The sequence below is a fragment of the Mesocricetus auratus genome, unplaced genomic scaffold (assembly GCF_017639785.1).
Source record: "Mesocricetus auratus isolate SY011 unplaced genomic scaffold, BCM_Maur_2.0 Super-Scaffold_100038, whole genome shotgun sequence".
Classification (NCBI taxonomy): domain Eukaryota; kingdom Metazoa; phylum Chordata; class Mammalia; order Rodentia; family Cricetidae; genus Mesocricetus; species Mesocricetus auratus.
The window spans coordinates 8623900-8650247 of NW_024429216.1; the positions used below are offsets into that span (position 1 = coordinate 8623900).

The following is a 26348-nucleotide window of genomic DNA, read 5'->3' on the forward strand; positions in this document are numbered from 1 at the left end:
AATCATAAGAGAACCAGGGTTTTGGTTATTCAGCGCAGACATTGTTGTTACACTGTGAAAACACCTAGACACAGACTGGTAAGTAGGAACCCCTCCCCTGGCCACCCTTCTGCTTCTGAGAACCTAGCAATTTCAGGGTAAACCACCAGCATGAAGGTCTTCATGGATGCTGGACGTCCTGAGCTGTGCTGTATTACAGTATGGCTGTGTGTTTGGACTCATACTATAGGACCAGCACTGGGCAAGTAAATGAGGTGGACCAGGAACTCAAGATCTTCTCTGGCTGCTGTTGAGCTGGAGGCCAACCAGGGGCTTTGAAACCTTGTCTCAAAGAAATAAACAAAATATAGGTGTGATACAGGAAAACTGAGTTATTGAATTGCAGTTACAATGGATTCAGCAAAGACAAACTTGCTTAGGAAATGCTGACTTGCACAAGGTAGTGATGGGGTAAGTCTTTCTGTATATTTGTTTCTCTTATTAGTTAGTGAATAAGACACTAATGTGCTGATTGGACAGACAGGAAGTGATGTAACTGGACAGAAAATTGCCACTAGCTAGCCATAGAGTTCCGGAGGTCTGTATAGACAGGCAGGAAGTGATGTAGCTGGGCAGATTCAGGATATAAAACAGGGACAAACTGAAAATTACTCTCTTCTCTGTGGAGACCCTTAGCAGTCACCATGTGAGCCACAAAAGGAGTTAGACCCTTAGCAGTCACCATGTGAGCCACAAAAAGAGTTAGAGGTCCAGACTTTTCTCTGGTAAGATAAGGCCATGTGGAAATACTTAGATTAATATAAATGGATTAGTAATTAAGACAGAGATAACCAATAAGAAGCTCTATCAAACAGCCAACAGTTTCCTAGTGAATAGAAGTCTCTGTTTGTTTATTTGGGGCTAAAGCGTTTGTGGTACCTGGCTGGTGGGACGAAAGCTTTCATTCAGCAAACTTCTTGATAGAAGGTAGGGCTTAGCTAAAGCAGTGCTGTCTCTATTATGACTTGGTGATGAGTAGTAAACTAATCAAACGTGTGAGAAACTGTAAGAAACTGTTGTGTCTTGGACAAAATTGTTGTTTAGGCTTGCTGTACTTTATGCTTCTGAGAGCATATTTCTGTTCATATTTTTGTTAAAATTGTTGCAAATTGGACTCCATTCCCATGTTGAAGAACATGGTTCTACTGAGAGGCTCAAAGAGAATGGCACTGGGTAACAACCACCATGAAGTGATGGTCTCATGTCAGGAAGGGTGTGATCTTGCCAGGAGGGCAGATGGCACTGAGGATGGTGGTTTGAATAAGATTGACTCACCTAGGTTAAGATGTTTGAATGCTTAGTCAGCAGAGATTGGCACTATTTGAAAAGATTAGAAGGATTTGGAGGTGTGGCCTTGTTGGAGGAAGTGTGCCACTGGGGGGTGGGCTTTCAGATTTTAAAAGCCCATGCTAAGCCCAGAGTTTCTCTCTCTGCCTACAGAACAGAGTTTCTCTCTCTGTCTAAGGATCAGGATGTGGCTGTCAGCTACTGCTCCAGTACCTGCCATGCCTGCTGTCATGCTCCTAACACGATGATAAAGAACTAAACATCAGAGACTATAATCGAGCCCCAACTAAACGCTTTCTTATAGGATCTGCCTTGGTCATGGTGTCTCTTCACAGCAACAGAACAGTGACTGAGACACAGACATCATGATTCAAAAGGAACAACACTGGTCTACTTTTAAAGTAATGGTGACACTAACTTTTCTAGAACTGTCCATGTATCTGAAACAGCCAGAATTGCTGTTCCTATCTCTGTAACACATTTAACACCTCAAAGTCTAATGGAACCTAAAAGATATTTAAAGATGAAAGTACATGGGGATTGACAGGACTCAAGACATACAGATGCTCTTAAAATTTACTCTTTAAAGTACATTTTAAAGTAAAGTAGAGTTTCTCTAGGAAGTAGGCCAGAACCAGATGAGCATTATTAAAGAGATTTTTTCCTATTTCTTGAACGTTAGAAGTAATTTTTCACTGGTGAGGTGAGGTGAGAGGTCTAGGTCTTAACCTGATGCTTCAGATATATAGATATAGATATAGATATAGATATATAAACTGATATGGATATGATATTGATGTGTATAGACAGATAGATAGATATGAATATATATATATAGTTGGCCATAACCTTCAGTCTGGACAGCTATGGAATCTCATTCAAGAAGCATGCTTCCTGTGGCCCAGCTTCAACCTGTTCAAGGCCTCCTGACAACATTCAAGACAATAGCTGTGACCCACCCACTGGATTATGTGGGATGGAAAGTGATTGTCACTTACTAGTGGTACTCAATGTGAGCCATTACTATGGTACAGACAGTTGGGGAAATACCTGGCAATGTGACCATCTATGGATCTACAGGCAAATGGTCCCAGAAATATCACAACTCTTCAGTGCTGAGAGCCCTTGAGGAGAATGGGGCAGTATTTGGAAGTAACCCACCCTCATCTTCTTGTAACCTTTAACTCACTCTAGATTGCAGCACAGCTAATAGAAATGAAAGACTATGAGAATGGTCAGTGCCTGATGTTATTTATGAAACAGTACTAAGAAAAATTTCAATAGATGTGTGATTGACATGTGTTTGTATATTGAGACAGAATCCTCCTATGTAGGCCAGATGATATGATAGTGTACATAAGTGACCCAAAAAACTCTACCAGGGAACTCCTACAGATGGTAAGTGATGATATCTTCAGCAAAGTGGCATGATACAAGATCAACTCAAGAAAATCAGTAGTCCTACTATATACAGACGACAAAAGGATTAAGAAATAAATCAGAGAAACATCACCCTTTACAATTGCCACAAACAAGATAAAATAACTTGAGGTAATGCAAACAAGCGAAAGACCTGTGTCACAAGAACTTTGAATCTTTAAAGAAAGAAATTAAAGAAGATACCAGAAAATGGAAGGATCTCCCATGTTCTTAGATAGGTAGGATTAACATAGTAAAAATGGCAATCTTACCAAAAGCAATCTACAGATATAACACAATCCCGATTAAAATACCAGCATAATTCTTCACAGATCATGAAAGAACAATTCTTAACTTTATATGGAAAAACAAAAGACCCAGGATAGCCAAAACAACCCTGTTTAACAAAGCAATGTCCGCAGGCATCACTATCCCTGACTTCAAGATCTATTATAGAGCTATCGTTCTGAAAACAGCATGGTATTGGCACAAAAATAGACAGGTAGACCAATGGAATCGAATTGAACACCCTGATATTAATCCATACATGTATGAACACCTGATCTTTGAAAAGAAGCTAAAATTATACAATGGAAAAAAGAAAGCATCTTCAACAAATGGTGCTGGCATAACTATATATTTTCATGTAGAAGACTGCAGATAGATCTATGTCTATTGCTATGCACAAAACTTAAGTCCAGATGGATCAAAGACCTCAACATAAATCGAGCCACACTGAACCTCTTAGAAGAGAAAGTGGGAGGTACCCTTGAACTAATTGGAACAGGAGATGCTTCCTGAACATAACTCCAGTAGCACAGACATTGAGATTAACAATTAATAAATGGAGCCTCCTGAAACTGAGAAGCTTCTGTAAGGCAAAGGACACAGTCAACAAGACAAAAAGGCAGGCCATAGAATGGGAAAAGATATTCACTAACCCCACATCTGACAGAGGGCTGATCTCCAAAATTTACAAAGAACTCAAGAAGCAAATCTCCAAAACACCAAAGGATCCGAATAAAAAGTGGGCTACAGAACCGAATAGAGAATTCTCAACAGAGGAGTCTAAAATGGCTGAGAGAAATTTAAGAAAGTGCTCAACATCCCTAGCAATCAGGGAAATGCAAATCAAAACAACTCTGAGATACCATCTTACTCCTGTCAGAATGGCTAAAATCAAAAACACCAATGAGACTTTATGCTGGAGACATATGGAGAAAGGGGAACACTCCTCCACTGCTGGTGGGAGTGCCAACTCATACACCCACTTTGGAAATCAGTATGGAGATTCCTCAGGAAAATGGGAATCCGTCTACCACAATTCCATTCTTAGGCATATACCCAAAAGATGCACATTCATACAACAAAGACATCTGTTCCACTATGTTTATAGCAGCATTATTTGTAATAGCTAGAACCTGGAAGCAACCTAGATGCCCCTCAACTGAAGAGTGGATAGAGAAACTGTGGTGCATTTACACAATGGAGCATTACTCAGCGGAAAAAATCATGGAATCTTGAAATTTGCAGGCAAATAGACAGCACTAGAAGAAACCATTCTGAGTGAGGTAACCCAGTCACAAAAAGACAAATATGATATTTATTCACACATATATGGATATAAGACATGGATCAGGGGAGTGTCAGCCTACAATCCCACTGCCAAAGAGTCTGCGAAACAGGAAGAACCCTGAGAGAGATATGCATGGTACCCCAGAGAAGGGGAATGAGGAGAGATCTCCTGAGCAGATTGGGAGCATGGGGGCTGGGGAGAGGGAGCCAGGAAAAAGAGAGGGGGAGAAAAGAAGTGGAGAGGAGGACCTGGGGTAGCAAGAAGGTCGAGTATTGGGAAGAATAGAGGAGAACAGGATGAGATGAGAGATACCATAATGGAGGGAGTTAAATGCCCCTCCCTGATAATGAGTTTGACAAGTACCTTATATGCCATCCTAGAACCTCACTCCAGTGACTGATGGAAGCAGAGGCAGACACCCACAGTTAGAACTGAACTCCTGGAACCCAATGACAGAGAGGGAGGAGTGATGAGCAAAGGTGTCGAGACTGGGCTGGGGAATCCCACAGAAACAGCTGACCTGAACAAGGGGGAGATCTTGAACACCAGACTGACATCTTAGAGGCCAGCATGGGACTAATCGAGACCCTCTGAATGTGGGTGTCATTGAGGAAACCTAGGCAATCTATGGAACCTTGGGTAGTAGATCACTATTTATCCCTGGCATACAAATGGACTTTGGATGCCTATCCCACAATGAGGGATGCTGTCTTGGCCTGAACACATGGGGGAGGGCCTAGACCTTGCTCTGAACAAATGCCAGACTCTGGATATCCCCCATGGAGGGCCTCACCCTCCATTGGGAATGGAGTGGGTATTGGGTGGGAGGCTGGATGGCTTGTGGAGGATCAGGAGAGGAGGGGAGGGAGAGGGAGCTGGAATTGACATGTGAAGCAAGCTTGTCTCTTATTTGAATTAAAAATTTTAAAATTTAAAAGAAGATTGAAATACTAACAGAAAAAAATGTTCCATGCCGGAGACTAATGATAAGCTAAGCAGATGGAACATTGTTTTTGGAAGGCAGTTTAAATGCCATTCAGATCTTCTCTAAGGATGACAATATTAAATCTTTAGAATCATATATAAACGAAGAGAACACAAAACTGGCAGATTTAATGAAATCCTTAAAAATGTATACTATTCAGGAAATTCAAACACTCAGGGGAACAATGGTGAATACATTACAGGCCATAAAAAAACCTTAAATCTGATACACCAGAAGCTGAGGTACAAATGAAAGGGATTTAACATTATCAGTATCTTTCTGAGTCAGAGATTACTTACCAAAGGTTGTAACTTCATCTCCTACTGTGTATCCCGTTACTGTTACTGAAAACCAACAACTAAAAAACAACCAGAAGGATTCATTGAATGTCATAGCCACCCAATACATATGAAAGATTTATGAGGTATGAAGGAATCACTAGTCTCTTATAGAATGCACTCATCACATGTGAGGCAATTAGTAGAGTCTTGGGCAACAAGGAATAGGGTGACCCCTAATGATTGGTGCCAACTAGTCTCAGCTGTCCTTGAAACTGGACCACAGAGTAAATGACATGCTTTATGGAGGGAAAAGGTCAAAGCACTTGAACTTCAAGGCCTAGAGAAGGGTTATAAGGCTCCCCAAGATAAAATTCTTGGTGAGGGTTTTTATGCTGATTCAGAGACTCAAGCTGAATATTAGATGAACACATCTTGTCCCTATACCGTACAACAGCCTTGAATGATTGGGACAAGATTCAAGAACCAGGGAAACAATTGAGTCCTATACTAAAGTGTTACAAGGCCCCAAGGAAAGTTATAGTGAATTTTTGTAAAGATTGACTAGAGCAGTAAAAATAGGGGTGACATCCAGAAGCTAGATGAATACTCATAGAATCTCTAGCTTATGAGAATGCTAATTCACAATACAAAAAGGTGCTTTGCCACTTAAGATCAGATCAGCTCCATTGGATAAATGGATCGGGCACACAGACAATATTGAGTCTTTTGATTATGACACTGAGGCTTGGGTAGGAGAAACGGTCTCCAAAGGTATGAAAAGACATCAAAATACCAATCGTGGTAGAATAGGACATCTGAGAAGAAATTGTAGACAAGGTATTCCTAGAAATAATGCTTCTTTTAGGAATAATTCAGACAGAAGGCCACAACCTCCTGGATTATGTAGAAGACATGGAAAAGGCCAACACACTGACACAAATAATGTAGATTGACAAGGGACAAGCAAGGAAACCCTTTACCATTGGTAAACTCCTTGGGGGGGCTTCTCAAACACCCCCATGTCAAAAGTGGTCCAGCCATTCCCAGTCACTGTCGAGGACAATCCTCCCCAGAGGAGGTGGAAAATCCGGAGGCTATTGTAAAAAAAACCATACTGCTCTGGATAAAAGATTAGCTTTGGAAGATGAATCTAACATTCATGGAGGGAACAAAAACCTATATTTTGGCAGACTTCTATATATGATAAAAGACTGAAATTAAGAGTACAAATAAATAACATTATGCTTGAAGACTTGCTGGACACAGCTTCAGACATTACCATTATAACTCAAAAGTCTTGGCCTCCAATATAGCCTCTGCAGGAGGTAAGCACTCAGTTCTTAGGGATTGGAACCCTATCTCAGGTAAAAACAAATAAAAGATGTGTTGAACAAATAGGGCCAGAAGGACAAAGAAGAAGGCTGGGGCCATATGTGCCTGTTATAGCAATAAATCTATGGGGTCATGATCTATTGCACCAAAGGAATACCCAGATTAACATTCCTCCAGTATCAGATATGAACCATAAACAAATTCATGGTTGTGGAAAAAATATTGTAAGGCACTATATAAAACAGACACCATGGGAACTGCACAGAGCTCCCAATCCCGGCAGGAGCATCAGGTAAACAGGCCAGCTTCCAGGCCTGTGTTCCAGAGCCTGCAGATCGCCTGGGAACTGCACAGAGCTCCCAATCCCGGCGGGAGCCAAGCACCCCAGACTCCAGATCTTCTCTCCCACCAACGATTCCAGGAAAGGAGAGGAGGCTGGGCGCACAGGGAAGTAGCTGTCCCTCTGGCATCATCAGGTAAACAGGCCAGCTTCCCGGCCTGTGTTCCAGAGCCTGCAGATCGCCTGGGAACTGCACAGAGCTCCCAATCCCGGCGGGAGCATCAGGTAAACAGGCAGGCTTCCCGGCCTGTGTTCCAGAGCCTGCAGATCGCCTGGAAACTGCACAGAGCTCCCAATCCCGGCGGGAGCCAAGCACCCCAGACTCCAGATCTTCTCTCCCACCAAAGAGACCAGGAAACTACAGGAGCCAGGGAGACCAGGGGAGTAGCTGTTCCGGATCAGGTACAACAGGACCCAGCATAGGGTCCAGGGGACCAGGTAGGAGGCTAAGCGCCCCAGATTCCTGTTCTTCTTCTCTACCCACGGACCAGCATTTGGACAAGGCATAGAAGAACCACCAGATTACTGGACTTACTAGCACCCACCAAAAGGGAACTCTGGTCCCCAGACCAGGAAGGGGCTCTTTCTGCACCCACTAAAAGAAGAGATGGGAAAGAGACAATACAAAAACACAGTCAGCAACAGAAAAACAAATATGACACCGCCAGATTCTAGAGACTCCACACCAGCAAGACCCCAATATTCCAACGCGAAGGAAGCAGAAGAGAACGACCTTAAAAGCACTTTCATGAAAATGATAGAGGCCCTAAAAGAGGATATTGGAAAATCCCTCAAAGAAATGGAAGAAAAAACAAACCAAAAAATGCAAGAAATGGAAGAAAAAACAAACCAAAAAATGCAAGAATTGGAAGAAAAAACAAACCAAAAAAGGCACGAAATGGAAGAAGAAATGAAGCAAAAAATGCAAGAAATGGAAGAAAAAGCAAAGCAAAAAATGCAAGAATTAGAAGAAGAAACATACCAAATAAGGCAGGAAATGGAAGAAGAAACAAAGCAAAAAATGCAAGAAATGGTAGAAAAAACAAAGCAAAAAATGAAAAAAATGGAGGAAGAAACAAACCAAAAAAGGCAGGAAATGGAAGAAGAAACAAAGCACAAAATCCAAGAAATGGAACAAAAAGCAAACCAAAAAATGCAAGAAATGGAAGAAAGAACAAACCAAAAAATTCATAAAAGGCAACAAACAGATGAACAGATAAACAGAAAATTGCAAGAAGCAATGCAAACGCTGCAAGGGTTGAAAACTGAAATAGAGACACTAAAAAAAACACAATCTGAAGAAAGGCAGAAAATAGAAAAGCTGGACAAACAGTCAGGCACTACCAATACAAGCATTACCAACAGAATAGAAGAGATGGAAGAGAGAATCTCAAGTGTTGAAGATACATTAGGAGAAATGGATTTATCAACCAAAGAAAACCTTAAATCCAACAAATCCTTAACACAAAACATCCAGGAATTATGGGACACCATGAAAAGACCAAACCTAAGAATAATAGGTATAGAAGAAGGAGAAGAAATCCACCTCAAAGGGGCAGAAGGCATATTCAACAAAATCATAGAAGAAAACTTTCCCAACCTTAAGAAAGACATGCCAATGAAGGTACAAGAAGCCTACAGAACACCAAATAGAGTGGACCACAAAAAAAATCCCCTCGCCACATAATAATCAAGACCCCAAACATACAGAATAAAGAAAGAATATTAAGAGCAGCTAAGGAAAAAGGTCAAGTAACATATAAAGGCAGACCTATCAGAATTACACCTGATTTCTCCATGGAAACTCTGAAAGCCAGAAGGTCCTGGATAGATATTCTACCTACACTAAGAGACCATGGATGCCAGCCCAGACTACTATACCCGGCAAAGCTCTCAATCACTATAGACGGAGAAATCAAGATATTCCATGACAAAACTAGATTCAACCAATATGTGTCCACTAACCCAGCCCTACAGAAAATTTTGGAAGGAAAACTCCAACCCAAGGAAGCTAACTACAACCAGAAAAACATAAACATTAGAGAATCCCTCTCTACCAACAGCCAAAAGAACAAAGGGGCGAAATTCCACCCATAATTCCGCCAACAACAACCATCGCAAATCGAAGAAGGATGAGCAATCAATGGTCATTAATATCCCTCAATATTAATGGCCTTAACTCACCCATAAAAAGACACAGACTAGCAGAATGGATTCGAAGACAGAACCCTTCCTTCTGCTGCATACAAGAAACACACCTCACCCTCAAAGACAGACATTACTTGAGAGTTAAAGGTTGGGAAAAAATTTTTCAATCAAATGGACCCAAGAAACAAGCAGGGGTAGCAATCCTAATATCTAACAAACTAGACTTTAAAATAAAATCAATCAAAAGAGATGAAGGAGGTCATTACATACTCATCACAGGTGAAACCCACCAAGACGAAGTGTCTATCCTGAACATCTATGCCCCCAATACAAAGGCATCCACATTCGTTAAAGAAACATTATTAGAACTTAAATCTCATCTAAAGCCCCACACAGTTATAGTGGGAGATTTCAACACACCACTCTCACCACTAGACAAGAATACCAGACAGGAACTCAACAAAGAAGCAAAGGGTCTAATAGAAGTAATGACCCAACTGGGATTAACAGATATCTATAGAACATTTCATCCACATAAAAAAGAATATACCTTCTTCTCACCACCACATGGAACCTTCTCAAAAATCGACCACATACTTGGCAACATATCAAACCTCAGCAGCTACAAAAAAATTGGAATAACTCCATGCATCTTATCAGACCACCATGCCTTAAAATTAGAATTCAACAACAACACAAATTGCAGAAAACCTACAAACTCATGGAAATTGAATAATGCTCAACTGCACCATCCCTGGGTCAAAGAGGAAATAAAAAAAGAAATTAAAGACTTCCTCGAATTCAATGAGAATGAAGACACAACATACCCAAACCTATGGGACACTTTGAAAGCAGTGCTACGGGGGAAGTTCATAGCACTAAGTGCTCACATGAAGAAACAGGAAAACAGTTATACCAGAGAATTAACATCACAGCTAAAAGCTCTAGAACACAAAGAAGCAAATTCCCCCAGGAGGAGTAGACGCCAGGAAATAATCAAATTGAGGGCTGAAATCAACAAAGTAGAAACCAGGAAAACAATACAAAGAATCAATGCAACGAAGAGTTGGTTCTTTGAGAAAATCAACAAAATAGACAAACCTTTGTCCAAACTTACCAAACAGCAGAGAGTGAGCATGCAAATTAACAAAATCAGAAATGAAAAGGGGGACATAACAACAGACTCTGAGGAAATCCAGAGAATCATTAGGTCATACTTTGAAAACCTGTACTCCACAAAATTCGAAAATTTAAAGGAAATGGATGACTTCCTGGACAGCTATCATTTGCCAAAACTAAATCAAGAACAGATAAGCAATTTAAATAGACCTATAACCCCTATGGAAATAGAAACTGTCATCAAAAGTCTCCCAACCAAAAAAAGTCCAGGTCCAGATGGCCTCAGTGCAGAATTCTACCACAAATTCAAAGAACAGCTTATACCAATTCTTCTCAAAGTGTTCCACACAATAGAAGCAGAAGGGTCTTTGCCAAACTCTTTCTATGAGGCTTCAATAACCTTGATCCCCAAGCCGCACAAAGATACAACCAAGAAAGAGAACTTCAGACCAATATCCCTCATGAACATTGATGCAAAAATACTCAATAAAATACTGGCAAATCGGATCCAAGAACACATCAAAACAATCATTCACCACGATCAAGTAGGTTTCATCCCAGGGATGCAGGGATGGTTCAACATACGAAAATCCATCAACGTAATCCACCATATAAACAAGCTGAAAAACAAAAATCACATGATCATCTCACTAGATGCTGAAAAAGCCTTTGACAAAATCCAACACCCCTTCATGATAAAGGTCTTGGAGAGATCTGGGATAACAGGGACATACTTAAACATAATAAAAGCCATATACAGTAAACCAACAGCCAACATCAAACTAAATGGACAGAAACTCAACGCAATTCCTCTAAAATCAGGAACAAAACAAGGCTGTCCACTCTCTCCATACCTTTTCAACATGGTACTTGAAGTTCTAGCTATAGCCATACGACAACAAAGGGGGATCAAGGGGATACAAATTGGGAAGGAAGAAGTCAAACTTTCACTGTTTGCAGACGATATGATAGTTTACATCAATGACCCAAAGAACTCTACCAGGGAACTCCTACAGCTGATTAACACCTTCAGCAAAGTGGCAGGTTACAAGATCAACTCAAGAAAGTCAGTAGCCCTACTATATACAGATGATAAAAGGGCTGAAAGAGAAATCAGAGAAACATCACCCTTTACAATTGCCACAAACAACATAAAATACCTTGGGGTAACGCTAACCAAACAAGTGAAAGACCTGTATCGTAAGAACTTTGAATCTTTAAAGAAAGAAATTAAAGAAGCCCTCAGAAAATGGAAAGATCTCCCATGCTCTTGGATAGGTAGGATCAATGTAGTAAAAATGGCAATCCTGCCAAAAGCAATCTACAGATTCAATGCTATCCCCATTAAAATCCCAGCACAATTCTTCACAGACCTTGAAAGAACAATAATCAATTTTGTATGGAAAAACAAAAGACCCAGGATAGCCAAAACAACCCTGTTCAACAAGGCAACATCCGGAGGCATCACTATCCCTGACCTCAAGCTCTATTATAGAGCTATAGTCCTGAAAACAGCTTGGTATTGGCACAAAAATAGACAGGCAGACCAATGGAATCGAATTGAAAATCCGGGTATTAACCCACACACGTACGAACATCTGATCTTTGACAAAGAAGCTAAAAATATACAATGGAATAAAGAAAGCATCTTCAACAAATGGTGCTGGCATAATTGGAGACTGGCATGTAGAAAAATGCGGATCGATCCATGTTTATCGCCATGCACAAAACTTAAGTCCAAATGGATCAAAGACCTCAACATAAATCCAGCCACACTGAACCTCTTAGAAGAGAAAGTGGGTGGTACCCTTGAAAGAATTGGTACAGGAGACAGCTTCCTGAACATAACACCAGTAGCACAGACAGTGAGATCAACAATTAATAAATGGGACCTACTGAAACTGAGAAGCTTCTGTAAGGCAAAGGACACAGTCAGCAAGACAAAAAGGCAGCCCACAGAATGGGAAAAAATATTCACTAATCCCACATCTGACAGAGGGTTGATCTCCAAAATTTACAAAGAACTCAAGAAGCAAGTCTCCAAAACAGCAAAGGACCCAATTAAGAAGTGGGCTGCAGAACTAAATAGAGAGTTTTCAATAGAGGAGTCTAAAATGGCCGAGAGGCACTTGAGAAAGTGCTCAACATCCTTAGCCATCCGGGAAATGCAAATCAAAGCAACTCTGAGATACCATCTCACTCCTGTCAGAATGGCTAAAATCAAAAACACCAATGACAATTTATGCTGGAGAGGATGTGGTGAAAGGGGGACACTCCTCCATTGCTGGTGGGAGTGCCAACTGGTTCAGCCACTTTGGAAAGCAGTATGGAGATTCCTCAGAAAAATGGGAATAAACCTACCACAAGACCCAGCAACTGCACTCTTAGGCATATATCCAAAAGATGCCCATTCATATAACAAAGATGTCTGCTCCACTATGTTCATAGCAGCTTTATTTGTAATAGCCAGAACTTGGAAGCAACCTAGATGTCCCTCACCCGAAGAATGGATAGAGAAAATGTGGTACATCTACACAATGGAGTACTATTCAGCAGAAAAAAATAATGGAATCATGAGATTCGCAGGCAAATGGATGACACTAGAAGAAACCATCCTGAGTGAGGTAACCCAGTCACAAAAAGAGAAACATGGCATGTACTCTCTCATATATGGATTTTAGACATAGATCTGGGGAGTGCCAGCCTACAATCCTATTGCCAGAGAGTCTGGGAAACAGAAACTTCATTTACTGGCTGGTTAAGTACTGAGCTGAACTCAAGAAAGCCAGTATCAGAGAGGGAGGACTGATGATCAAAGGGATTAAGACTGGGCTGGTTGAACCCCCGAAACAGCTGACCAGACAAAGGTTAACTCTTGAATCCCAGGCATCAGCCTGGGAATCCAGCATGGGACTGATCAAGACCCCCTGAATCTGGGTGTCAGTGAGGAGGCCTAGGTAATCTATTGAGCCTTGGACAGCAGATCAGTACCCATCCCAAGTATACACACGGTCTCTGGACTCCCATAGAACAATGTGAGGTGCACTCTCACCCTGAACTCTTGGGGAAGGGTCTAGGCCCTGCCCTATATGAAATGACAGACTATGGACACCCCCATGGAGGGCCTCACCCTCCCTGGGGGAATGAGGGGATAACGGGGGGGGATGGGGGGGAGGGCACGGGAGGAGGGGAGGGAAAGGGAGAGGGACCTCGTACTGACTTGTGAAGCAACCTTGTTTCTTATCTAAATTTAAAATGGAAAATAAAAAAAATAAATAAATAAAAAAATTTCAAAAAAAAAAAAAAAAAACAGACACCAACTATACCGGCTATACAAAAACACAACACAAGTGCCAAACTAACAGAGGAATCAAAAGCCCTACCCTAAAAGTGGCTAACTAGCTGGGCAGTGGTGGCACACGCCTTTAATCCCAGCACTCGGGAGGCAGAGGCAGGCGGATCTCTGTGAGTTTGAGGCCGGGCTGGACCGATAGCCTCCTAAACAATACAGAGAAACCCTGTCTCGTAAAAACCAAAAAAAAAAAAAAAAAGTGTCTAACTGATGAACCTGTCTGGGTGTGGCATTAGCCTAGGACCTCTGAAAAGCTAGAGGCTCTAGAAGAGTTGGTTCAGGAACAGCTAAATGCTGAATTTATTAAAGAATCTATCAGCCCTTGGAATTCTCCTGTATTTCTTATTAAAAAGAAATCTGGGCAGAGTGCAAGGGTGAGCTCCGGGCCCCCATCTAAGACCCAAATTGCTCCCTCTCACCCTCCCTCAGATCTCCTGGGCCTGGGGACTGCAGCCAGGTCCACTCACCCCCAGATGACCAAGCAACCAGGAGCCTGCAGAGAAAGCCAGTCTACTCCCGCTACATTCAGAGCAGAGGGCAGAGGACAGAGAGTATTGGAATTGCTTGCACCCGTCAAAAGGGAACCCTGATCACCTACACAGCAGGAGAGGAAGAGGCTCTTTCTACACCCACTGTAAGAAGTGATGAAGAGGCAACATAAGAACACACTGAGCAACAGAAAAACAAATATGACACCGCCAGAGTCTAGAGATTCTACACCAGCAAGAGCTGAACACCCCAATGCAGAATAAGCAGAAGGGAATAACCTTAAAAACACCTTTATGAAAATGATAGAGGCCCTCAAAGAGGATATGAGAAAAATCCCTTAAATAAATAGAAGAAAGAACAAACCAAAAATGCAAGAAATGGAAGAAAAAGCAAACCAAAAATTCCAACAAATGCAAGAAAGGGAGGAAAGCACAAAGCAAAAATTACAAGAAACAATTCAAACAATGCAAGGGTTGAAAGCTGACATGGAGACAATTAAAAAAAACACAGGCTGAAGGAATGCTGGAAATAGAAAAGCTGGGAAAATGGTCAGGTACTACAGATGCAAGCATAACCAACAGAATACAAGAGATGGAAGAGTGAATCCCTAAGAAAGAAAACTTCAGACCAATATCCCTCATGAACATTAATGCAAAAATACTCAATAAAATACTGGCAAATCGAATCCAAGAACACATTAGAAAAATCATCCACCATGATCAAGTAGGTTTCATCCCAGGGATGCAGGGATGGTTCAACATACAAAAATCCATTAATGTAATCCACTATATAAACAAGTTGAGAAACAAAAATCACATGATCAGTGTTTATCCCTGGCACACAAATGGACTTTGGGTGCCCATCCCACAATGAGGGATACTCTCTCAATCTGGATACTTGGGGGAGGGCTGCCCCCCCCGAACAAAACGACAGACTCTAGAGATCCCCCATGGAGGGCCTTACCCTCCCTGGGGAATGGAGTGGGGATTGGGTGGGGGGCTGGGGGGGCCTGGTGGGGAGAGTGGCCATGGAGGAGAGAGAGAGGGAACTGGGACTGACATGGGAAGCAAGCTTGTTTCTACTTTAAATATATAATAAAAAAGTGTAAAAGAAAAAGAAAAAGAAATCCATTTGGATCCTTCCATGCATTGTAAGGAGAACAGGTAAGGCAGGATATAAATCAGGAAATAAAAGTAAAGTGGTTCACAGCCCTTATAACTCTGTACAAAAGGCAGAATTGTCCGCCATTCTCATGGTACTTATGAATTTTACAGAACCTCTCAATATAGTTACTGACTCTCAATGTGCAGAGAGAGTTGTCTTATACATTGAAACTGCTGAATTTATTCCTGATGAAATAGAATTAACTCCATTGTTTATACAATGACAAGAAATAACCAGGCATAGGGCTCATCATATATGTATGTATGTACACACACACACACACACACACACACACACACAATGATGAAACTGATAGTTTATTAATAGGAAGTATGCTTGGGGTCTCACAATTTCATTAAAAAGAAAACACTACGTGAATAGCAAAGATTTAAAAAAGGATTTTTCCATCACTTGGCAGCAAGGTAAAGAAATATTTTTTAAAATGTCCTACTTGTTCATTCTATAACCAATCTCCTTTACCAGCAGGTAGTAACCCTAAAGGTATGCATGGAAATGAAATTGGGCAAATGAATGTGTTTCACTTTGCAGAATTTGGAAAATTAAAATATGTGCACCACACAATAGACACATTTTGAGGATTTCAATGGGCAACTTCTCTAAGCTCAGAAAGGGCTGATTTTGTTATAACACACCTATAAGGGTAATGGTTATTATGGGTATACCTGCATAAATAAAAACTAACAATGTTCCCAGCATATGTCTTCCAGTAAATATTATAACATGATGCATATAACTTGAATACCACAGGTTCCTACAGAACAAGCAGTAGTTAAGAGATCTAATTGCACTTGAAAGCAAATGCTCTATAAACAGGCAGGGGAAACAAAGACCCCCAAAAACTGATTACATAATGCTTTACTCATATTAAACTTTCTTAATGCTAATGAGAAAAGAAAAACAGCTGCAGAAAGACACTGGACTATAGAAAAAAGCTTCTGAACTAAATCAACCAGTGTAGTTCAAGGATACAGTGACCTCAGTATGGAAACCAGGATATGGGTTACATTGGAGTAGGGGTTTCGTCCTTGTTTCTACAGGAGAAGAAAGGCTGTGGATACCATCAAAGTTGATCAAGATCTGACTCAAACAGGAGAAACCTCTTGGTGAGGAGAAATGACAGGTCATCCACCAAGGTATATCCCACGTGATGTATGGAGACCTCACAAAGGTAGGGGGAGTGTTCTGTTCTAGAGTTTACAGTAAGACAGAAAACACCCATCTTCAAGAAGCCAAAAGACTTCGAAGGTGTAGATGCCTAAGGAAGAGAGGCTAGCTATCCAGAAAGAACCATCAAACAAAGAAGAATCTGACTTATGGTACCAAATGTATTTATGGTAAAATCTTTATACTAAATTTATATCTCCTTACTTCCCAGTAGTCATAGTACCAATTCACATAAAATTCAAAGATGGCTTTGGAGTTGGATTTGACCCTCCTTCTCCAAATTCAAACATGTTTAAGTAAAATTCAGAGTTTCTGTCTCATATAAAAAGGCCAATTGGTGTAAGACAGAAGAAAACAAAATCTAAGGACTACTATTGTCATAACTTTGTTTTCTCTCAAAAATCCTATTCCCTCACACTTATTTCCATCTTTATTGTTACCTTTCCCTGTACGCATGCCTATTAAAGCTAAATTTTCTGTGCTGATATTAATGTTTAAGTCTTCTCAAGTAAACAAAAAAATTTCCTAACAGCAATCTTTGAAATCTCCAGAAAGAAGATGGGGCCCCACTTCATAGAATCCACTTGATTCAACTTGATGTCTTTGAACTAAAAGATAACACCTAAGACCAGTTTGGGACTTTACTGCTCTAGACAATTCCAGATTAGCTAGCTGAAATGATGCACCTTTTTATTACACCCTGGCCAGAGCTTCAGATAAGAACTTCAGTTAAGCATTTCCTGCCTCACAGAGACTAGCTACAAATGTTACAGCTAGTCTTCTGGAAATTTTTCCTTGTTTTATTTTTTCCTACAGTATCCCATAGAGTTACCTTTGCCCCATTTCAGTGGGAAGTAATTCTGAAAAAAAAAGAATGCCACCTTTCCCTACAGTTGGTATTAAAGGTATTTTGGGTTTTGTTTTCTTTTCTCTCATAACTAAAAATGGGGATAATGATCACCTGATTAGAGTTGATTTTAAGTTGAATGGGGTTGCATATGGAAGATGATTGTCAGACTCGGGTATAAGGGGATGGATGGGAAGGGTATGGTTAGAATGGGAAATAGGTTACCATATCTTCTTGCGAACTAAATTTAGCAACCATTAGCTATAGATAACTCTAGTTGTTAGATTCTTGTATGTTGTCTAAATAGTGTCTTCTTTCTGTTTCCCAAACAAATGTGAAACTATCTTTTATATATTGTATATTGATACAACTTAGGATATTTTATATTGCACTTTGCAGTTCTACCTCTAGTCAAGACAATTCAGTTGTTATTGAGATATAGATATAGATATATAGATATATAGATATGGATATATAGAGATATAGATATATAGATATGGATATATAGATATAGAGATATAGAGATATAGATATAGAGATATAGAGATATAGATATAGAGATATAGAGATAGAGATATAGAGATAGAGATATAGAGATAGAGATATAGAGATAGAGATATAGAGATAGAGATATAGAGATATAGATATAGAGATATTGATAGAGATATAGAGATAACATAGAGATCTAGAGATATAGATATAGATATATGCATATAGAGAGAGAGAGAATGTGTCATGTGCATATAGTTACATTAATTGAAGTAATTGTCCTTGCTAAATTATTTTGGGAAGCTTCAGCCATTGAGCAACTATGTTTCTGAGAACTACAGATTATAGTTACCCATGTCTCTTATACCAATGACGTTAGTCAGACATCGATATTTGATCTTCAAACACTTCAAAGACCTACAGAATATGGCATTTAAATGTTTTAATATTAGTACTCCGTTGACATGAGACACAACTGCTCCTAACAGCACAGAGCTATTCCTGAGAGTATCATGGGCACTGAGGACACTCCTTCTGGAGTTCATTCTCTCCTCGGCTACTTGGCAAAGAACTGCCCCCGCCTACACCACTCACTTTGGACATGCTGTCCTACCGTGCTTGCAGGAGTTAAACTCAGAAGACCACTGAACCTGCCAAGTCAGGGTAAGACAGTCTTTCAACCTCCCTGCTTCTGTGTTGGTCAGTCAGTTACTCTAGGCCTCAGGCAAAGCTGGTTCCCCTACACTGCTGTGAGACTTTGGGTGACTGTCCACGTACCCTGCTGTTTCTGTCTTCTCTGCACCTTTGGAAGTCGCTCCCCTGAACTTCCTGCCTGCCCTAGTATTGTTTTCCTCCTTCTCAGGTCTCTGATGAGGATGAAGATTAGACTGTCACAGTTGCTGTCCTTTCTTCTTAGAGAGAAGGATGAGGTATAGGACTTAAACTTTCCAGCTTAGGACAACTTCGCAGATTCTCTGTCGTGCTTTGTCCTGCGACTGGACATTTGGTTCTTCTCTATTGCTGTTTGCTGCGTCACTGGCGGTGGTCTTCAGTGAGTCTGTCTTTACCATTCCTCCTCCTAGAGCATATTTGGTATTCACTATGGTCTTCAGTGGGTCTATTTTTACCATTCCTCCTCCTAGAGCGTATTTGGTATTCACTATGGTCTTCAGTGAATCTGTTTTTACCTTTCCTTCTCCTAGAGCATATTTGGTATTCACTATGGTCTTCAGTGAGTCTGTCTTTACCATTCCTCCTCCTAGAGCATATTTGGTATTCACTATGGTCTTCAGTGAGTCTGTCTTTACCTTTCTTCTCCTAGAGCATATTTGGTATTCACTATGGTCTTCAGTGAGTCTGTTTTTACCTTTCCTTCTAGAGCATATTTGGTATTCACTATGGTCTTCAGTGGGTCTATTTTTATCATTCCTCCTCCTAGAGCGTATTTGGTATTCACTATGGTCTTCAGTGAGTCTGTCTTTACCTTTCCTTCTCCTAGAGCGTATTTGGTATTCACTATGGTCTTCAGTGAGTCTGTTTTTACCTTTCCTTCTAGAGCATATTTGGTATTCACTATGGTCTTCAGTGGGTCTATTTTTACCATTCCTCCTCCTAGAGCGTATTTGGTATTCACTATGGTCTTCAGTGAGTCTGTCTTTACCTTTCCTTCTCCTAGAGCATATTTGGTATTCACTATGGTCTTCAGTGAGTCTGTTTTTACCTTTCCTTCTAGAGCATAACTGGTATTCACTATGGTCTTCAGTGAGTCTGTTTTTACCTTTCCTTCTCCTAGAGCATATTTGGTATTCACTATGGTCTTCAGTGAGTCTGTTTTTACCTTTCCTTCTAGAGCATAACTGGTATTCACTATGGTCTTCAGTGAGTCTGTTTTTACCTTTCCTTCTCCTAGAGTATATTTGGTATTCACTATGGTCTTCATTGAGTCTGTTCTTACCTTTCCTCCTCCTAGAGCATATTTGGTATTCACTATGGTCTTCATTGAGTCTGTTCTTACCTTTCCTCCTCCTAGAGCATATTTGGTATTCACTATGGTCTTCAGTGAGTCTGTTTTTACCTTTCCTTGTCCTAGAGCATATTTGGTATTCACTATGGTCTTCATTGAGTCTGTTCTTACCTTTCCTCCTCCTAGAGCGTATTTGGTATTCACTATGGTCTTCAGTTGGTCTATTTTTACCATTCCTCCTCCTAGAGCGTATTTGGTATTCACTATGGTCTTCAGTGAGTCTGTCTTTACCTTTCCTTCTCCTAGAGCATATTTGGTATTCACTATGGTCTTCAGTGAGTCTGTTTTTACCTTTCCTTCTCCTAGAGTATATTTGGTATTCACTATGGTCTTCATTGAGTCTGTTCTTACCTTTCCTCCTCCTAGAGCATATTTGGTATTCACTATGGTCTTCATTGAGTCTGTTCTTACCTTTCCTCCTCCTAGAGCATATTTGGTATTCACTATGGTCTTCAGTGAGTCTGTTTTTACCTTTCCTTCTCCTAGAGCATATTTGGTATTCACTATGGTCTTCATTGAGTCTGTTCTTACCTTTCCTCCTCCTAGAGCGTATTTGGTATTCACTATGGTCTTCAGTTGGTCTATTTTTACCATTCCTCCTCCTAGAGCGTATTTGGTATTCACTATGGTCTTCAGTGAGTCTGTCTTTACCTTTCCTTCTCCTAGAGCATATTTGGTATTCACTATGGTCTTCATTGAGTCTGTTCTTACCTTTCCTCCTTCTAGAGCATATTTGGTATTCACTATGGTCTTCAGTGGGTCTGTTTTTACCATTCCTCCTCCTAGAGCATATCTGGTATTCACTAAATTGTACATAGTTTTGTATCAAGCCTAAACCTTCTTTAGACTAAAAAGGGAATTGCATCAATATACTCACCTCTGCACCTGTATCAGTGGCCACACCTGTTGGGCGTGTTTACAGATGCAGATATGGCTGGTCACAGCGAAATGATTGGGATTCAGAAGGCCCTTCGGTTCACCCAGAGCATCTGGGAGGCAGGGTCTGCATCCTTGGAGCAGGAACCCCACTACAGTATGTCACTTGGTTTCTGTGTAAGTTCTTTCCCAAATAAACACCATTTACTACTCTACCAGGTCTGGTTAATTCATTACTATCCACCTATATATCATGAGTTGGAAGCCAACCTAAAAAACACAAGGAGACCCTATCACACAATGTAAATTAAAATAACTGAATTTGCCATCAATTGGGGGGGGGACTTTTAAAAGCCAGGAGGTAATATATACAAGGTTCAAGGGGGAGATTGCCACACCATGGGGAGAGACAGAGGAGTGGGACTTACAGCCACTTCTTCAGCTCTCTCTTGGAAGGTGGGACCATGATGCAGAGGCTGATTAAGTAGTAATAAACAGGTGGTAATTAAGCGTTAAACCCCAAGTGTGAAGCATCAATGCAAAGACTGGAAAATACAATGCTAGTTGCTGGAAGAAACAGATATACACTCCCTACTCACCCCTCCTCCTGCTCTGCCTACCTCTCCTCTTCGTCCCTGAACACCTCAATCTAATCTTTGCTCTCTCTTTTGTTTACAGGAACAAAACCTGTTGTAGATGCCTCTGATATTTCTCTTTCCTTTCTGGACAGGCCCCTTGTGTAAATGTTTACACCTCACCATCTGGACACCTGTCACACTCCAAGCACAGGGACCCACAACATAGCGAGGACAATCCTGTGAATCTGAACACTATCCACTACCAATCAGCATCTTACCTTACACTCAGCGAACTTCCCACCTGAACCTACGGCCTGGAAGGGGTCCGTTCCTCATCCTAATGAGAGATCTCCATAGACAAAAGCAGAGGCAAGCCCACACTAAATCCCCACGTAAGTCTCACCCGCATGAAGGAGTTGAGGAGTCCTCTTCTGTCCATCTGCAGGAGGTTCCCCAAGAAGGGCAGAGGACGGGGTCCTGGTGGGAGGTGGCAATGAACCTTTGGGTGTCCTCTAGCCAACAGCACTAAGAAGCCCAGGAGGAAAGTGAGGAGGAGCAGGACACTAGGCTCCATGGTCCTCATCTGAACACAATCCACTACACCGCACACTCCAGCAGGATCATTTATGCTCCACCTTGCTCTCCACCCAGTTATGCAACTTCAGTTGCTCCTGTCTCATCGTTGTTTAAGAGTGTGAGCACCTACAGTTCCTGCGTGGGCTACCGGTGATCTGTTGACTCCCTATTCCCTCATCCCCACCCTAGATGTTGGCAGGGACACCATGAACCAGATATACAGGACAAAAGGGCATTGGGAGTAATGCATATCTATTTCTGGGGGTGAGTGTACACATGTCAGCTCAGATCTATCTGATTATTTATTCAGGCATGGACCTGAGTGTGTGCACTGTACGCTTTTCATATGTGAAAGGTCACTTCTATTATGACTGTGAGGCTGTGTGTTTCTGCGGTTGAGTCTAGACATGATAGCTAGTCTACTCTTGCACGTGTGGGGTGTGTTTGCAGATACAGTCTTCAATGGTGGAGGTCCTTCTGAGTGTGCTTAGCTTCATATGTGAATGTGATTACATTGAAGTGACAAGAAGACTGTCCCATGGCCCTCTGCGTGTCTCTGTGTGTCTGTGCAGTCCCCAACCCATGTCCTTGAAGGGCCGCAGATGCGATTTCTCCAGAGTCCCTGACAGCCACAAATGAGAGAAAAGAAGAGAGAGGAGGAGAGGCAAGAGATTCAGGAGGGCAGAGGCTGTGGAGCCAGAGGAGAGAGAGGCTGAAACCTGCAGAGGAGCGGTGGGAACCTCTGGGTGTTGTGCTGGCTGCTTTTATGTTCACTTGACACCAGCTGGGGTCATTTGAGAGGAAGGAGCTTCAGCTGAGAAAATGCATGCATAAAATCACACTGCAGGGCAATTTTTATTAGTGATTAATAATGATTGATAGAGTTCAGTCCACTGCAGGTGCTGCTGTCCCTGGGCTGGGGTCCTGGGTTCTATAAGAAAGTGGACTAAGCAAGCCATGAGGAACAAGCCAGGAAGTAGCACCCTCTCTAGGCTCTGCATCAGCTCCAGTGTCTAGGTCCCTCTCCTTACTTCTCTGGATGATTGTCAGGGCCCATGAAGAGGGGTCCATTTCATCTTGCCTCAAGATCAAAGAGTTCAAAACTGTCCTTATACCTGTGAGGCTACAGCTTGGTGGCTGCAGGATGTTTCAAACTTGGTAGCAGATGTCTTCATCTAAATAACAACAGACTGGGGCTCAGGTGTGTTTACTCTTGACCCTGAAAGCCCAAGGGCAGGTATGGCTACCAAATGCCTAGAGGGTTAAGGGGAGTGAGTCTGTTTGCCCCTTATACATGATAATCAATTCCTTCTGCCATTGCCCCACTTTGGGTGGGGTACTTAAGATTGCTGAAGGATAAACTAAGGGCGTTCTCTATGGGTTGAACTCACCCTCCTGACAATATTCCCGAGTTTCCCACTTCCTTTAGCTACCCTTCTTTACCCACACTCTCCCTCACAGGTACAAACCTGGGGCAAGTCATCTGGCTCTGACTACTGCCCCACAAAGACAGCTTTCTACAGATGACGGACTGGAGGAGGGAAATGCAAGCAAAATAACCCTTTCCTCCCCAGGTTGCCTTTGGAAGTGGTGCTTTGTCAAGGAGATAGAAAGTCCAACTAATATAGTCTCTGATTCTTGTGCCTAAAGGCAGATACTTCTGTCCTCCTGGCTGTCTTCACAGAACATGAAGTTCTGTGATGCAGAGGCTGTATTAGTCTGTATGCTGCTGTAGCAGGATACTGGAAACCCAGCCATTATATGAATAGGATGTTTTGTTCTGGAAGCAGTTGTTTGCAAGAACACAGCACTGGCGTCTGGTGAGGCCCTTGCTGTTGCACTATAACATGACATAGGGGTCAGCAACTGTACCACCTAAGACTCAAGGAGAAAGTGCAAAATGAAATGGACTTCCTTAGCAAGGCCACCACCTCAGTGATGACTAACACATTCACAAAGTGTTAGTTTTGAATGTGAAATCTTTGTCATGGGTTCACATGTCAACATTTTGCACCTAACAGATAACACTATTTGGGGAGGAGGCAGGACACCCTAAGAGGTAAAGCTTGCAAGAAAGAGGAAGGTTGTTGGGGGCAAGCTGACAGTCACAACTCTACCTCATGAGACTATCTCTCTCTCTCTCTCTCTCTCTCTCTCTCTCTCTCTGTGTGTGTGTGTGCATGTGTGTGTATGTGTGTGTGTCTGTCTGTCTGTCTCTGTGTGTGTGTGTGTGAAAGAGAGACAGAGACAGAGACACACAGAGAGAGAGAGAGAGAGAGAGAGAGGAGAGAGAGAGAGAGAATCCTCTTCCTCCTCTTTATCCTCCACCATCTTCTTCCATCTGCCAAGACCAAAACCCCAAGCGCTACACTGAATCTGCCAAGAGACTCACAGAAAAGACATCTTTCCTCTCAGTTGCTCTGAAGCAGGAATTTGCCCATGGTGACAAGAAAAGCAACAAATGCAGAAAAATGGTCCCGAACAGGGTGGTTAGGATAAACAAGGCCCTGTTACTCAAAGGCTGGAATCCTTGTCAGTTGGAGTCCCAGGCTTGATAGGGGAGCTCATGGCTGGTCACATAATGGTGGCCGATGAGAAACGAGAAAAAGGAACAAGCAGGAATCTGGCCCAGGTCTAAGACATCATATAATCTAAGGATAGTCTATTGTAAGTCACCCAATTCCACCAGGCAGGCCTTGCCTCTTAACGATTCCATAATTCCCCAAGAACTACGGCTGTGGACCAGATGTTCAAGCACACGTTTGGGGCAACATTCACCATCCATCTGTAACATAAATGCAAAAGCTTTATACCATTATCACACATTGAAGACCTCACTTCTTAGCATTGTTATAAAGACATTAAAATTTCAACATGGGTTTCAGAGATGACATTTATACTGCAGCTTTCCTACCACAACACACACACACATACACACCCACACACACACACAACCCTTATGCCCTTTCACACACAAAATACATTCATTCCATACCAATAAGCCCCAAGTTTTATTTTACTGACAGTCTTTCCTGCAACCATTCACTGTGTGGACTTTATTATTCATCATTCATGTGGGAAAATATAAATTGGTATAAGCTTGTATAGTTCATGTATGTGGATCATGGAAGGTTGTATATGTCTATGGCTTAGATGAGAATTTTATCCTCTGTCTCTGGAGACTTGTTTCTTATCCTGATATCCACAGCAGAATTGATGACAAATGAAGAACTGGAAGGTTGTGTTGACTCATCGGCAGAGGAAGAGGGGGAAGAAACTGAGAAGGGACCATGTAAACAACACTGGCCTCTACAGAAATCTTTCAAATTACAGTGGCATCATAGGACAAAATTTGCTGGAGATGCAGCTTTTGCCCAGAATTCACCAAGTTCTGAGTTTTATCCTCAACATCGCATAAAGTGGGTAAGGTGGCATATGCCTGCAATCCCCTCACTCTGGAAATGGAGCAGGAACTTAAGGTCATTTTGAAATACACAATTATCACACTTTCAGTTACAATGACGGTTCCCAAGTATCTCCAAAAAAAGAAATTTCAATTATTAAAGACCCAAAACCATCAACAGCATCATGGTTCGGTGGCCAAGGCTGACTCCACGAATTGGTCCTCCTGATAGATTGTAGTGACCAGTCCCCCATTTTGGCAGCCATTACAAGCTAACATGTGCTTGCATGACCTTGCCGCTCCTGTCCTGGTCACTTAGGAGGTCAGAGCCCTCCTCGTGACAAGGAACCAATTAGAAGTTAGCTGGTGGGGCTGTGCTTTACAGCCCTGGGTGTGCTTTACAGACAGTGTACAACAGTGACGTGCAGAACATAGCAACCACCCTGGGAGGGCCTGTGGGCCACAACAACCAGTTGACCAATCAGCACAGGGCAGGTCACCCAAACCTGGAAGCACACCAATCCTGAGACTGTTTCATACCCTAGACACTCCCCTTATGCTGCCCTTTAAGATCCCTGCCTCGAGGTTGCTTGGGGTCTTTTTCCAGCCATTCGCCATGGTGGCAGGGTGAAGGGCCCGAGCTAATGGGGTTAGCTCATTAAACATCTACAATAAAAGACTCTTTGCTTTTGCATCGAAATGGGTCTCTTGGTGATTTTGGGGTTCAAAATTCCGGCACAACAAGATCAGCAAGTCAATGCTAATATTGCACCGTAATGTCTTCCCTCTTTTAAAGACAAGGTCTAATATAGGCCTGCTTGACCTTGAATTCCCTTGGTA

General features: G+C 41.8%; 1 protein-coding gene and 1 long non-coding RNA gene across 2 annotated transcripts in view; one reads left to right on the plus strand and one right to left on the minus strand.

Annotated features, from left to right (window-relative positions):
• LOC121135543 (cytochrome P450 2B1-like) overlaps positions 1–22118 on the minus strand; it is a 34365-nt gene extending 12247 nt beyond the window's left edge. The window contains exon 1 of the mRNA XM_040734560.1: positions 21933–22118. Within this exon, the coding sequence (XP_040590494.1) occupies positions 21933–22112 (180 nt within the window). The 5' untranslated portion in view covers positions 22113–22118. The remainder of the gene's footprint in view (positions 1–21932) is intronic.
• On the plus strand, positions 16764–25672 carry LOC121135544. The gene is made up of 3 exons (XR_005872647.1): positions 16764–16886; positions 21682–21921; positions 25314–25672. It is a non-coding gene; the product is annotated as an uncharacterized LOC121135544 (long non-coding RNA).
• Positions 25673–26348: the final 676 nt, after the last annotated feature.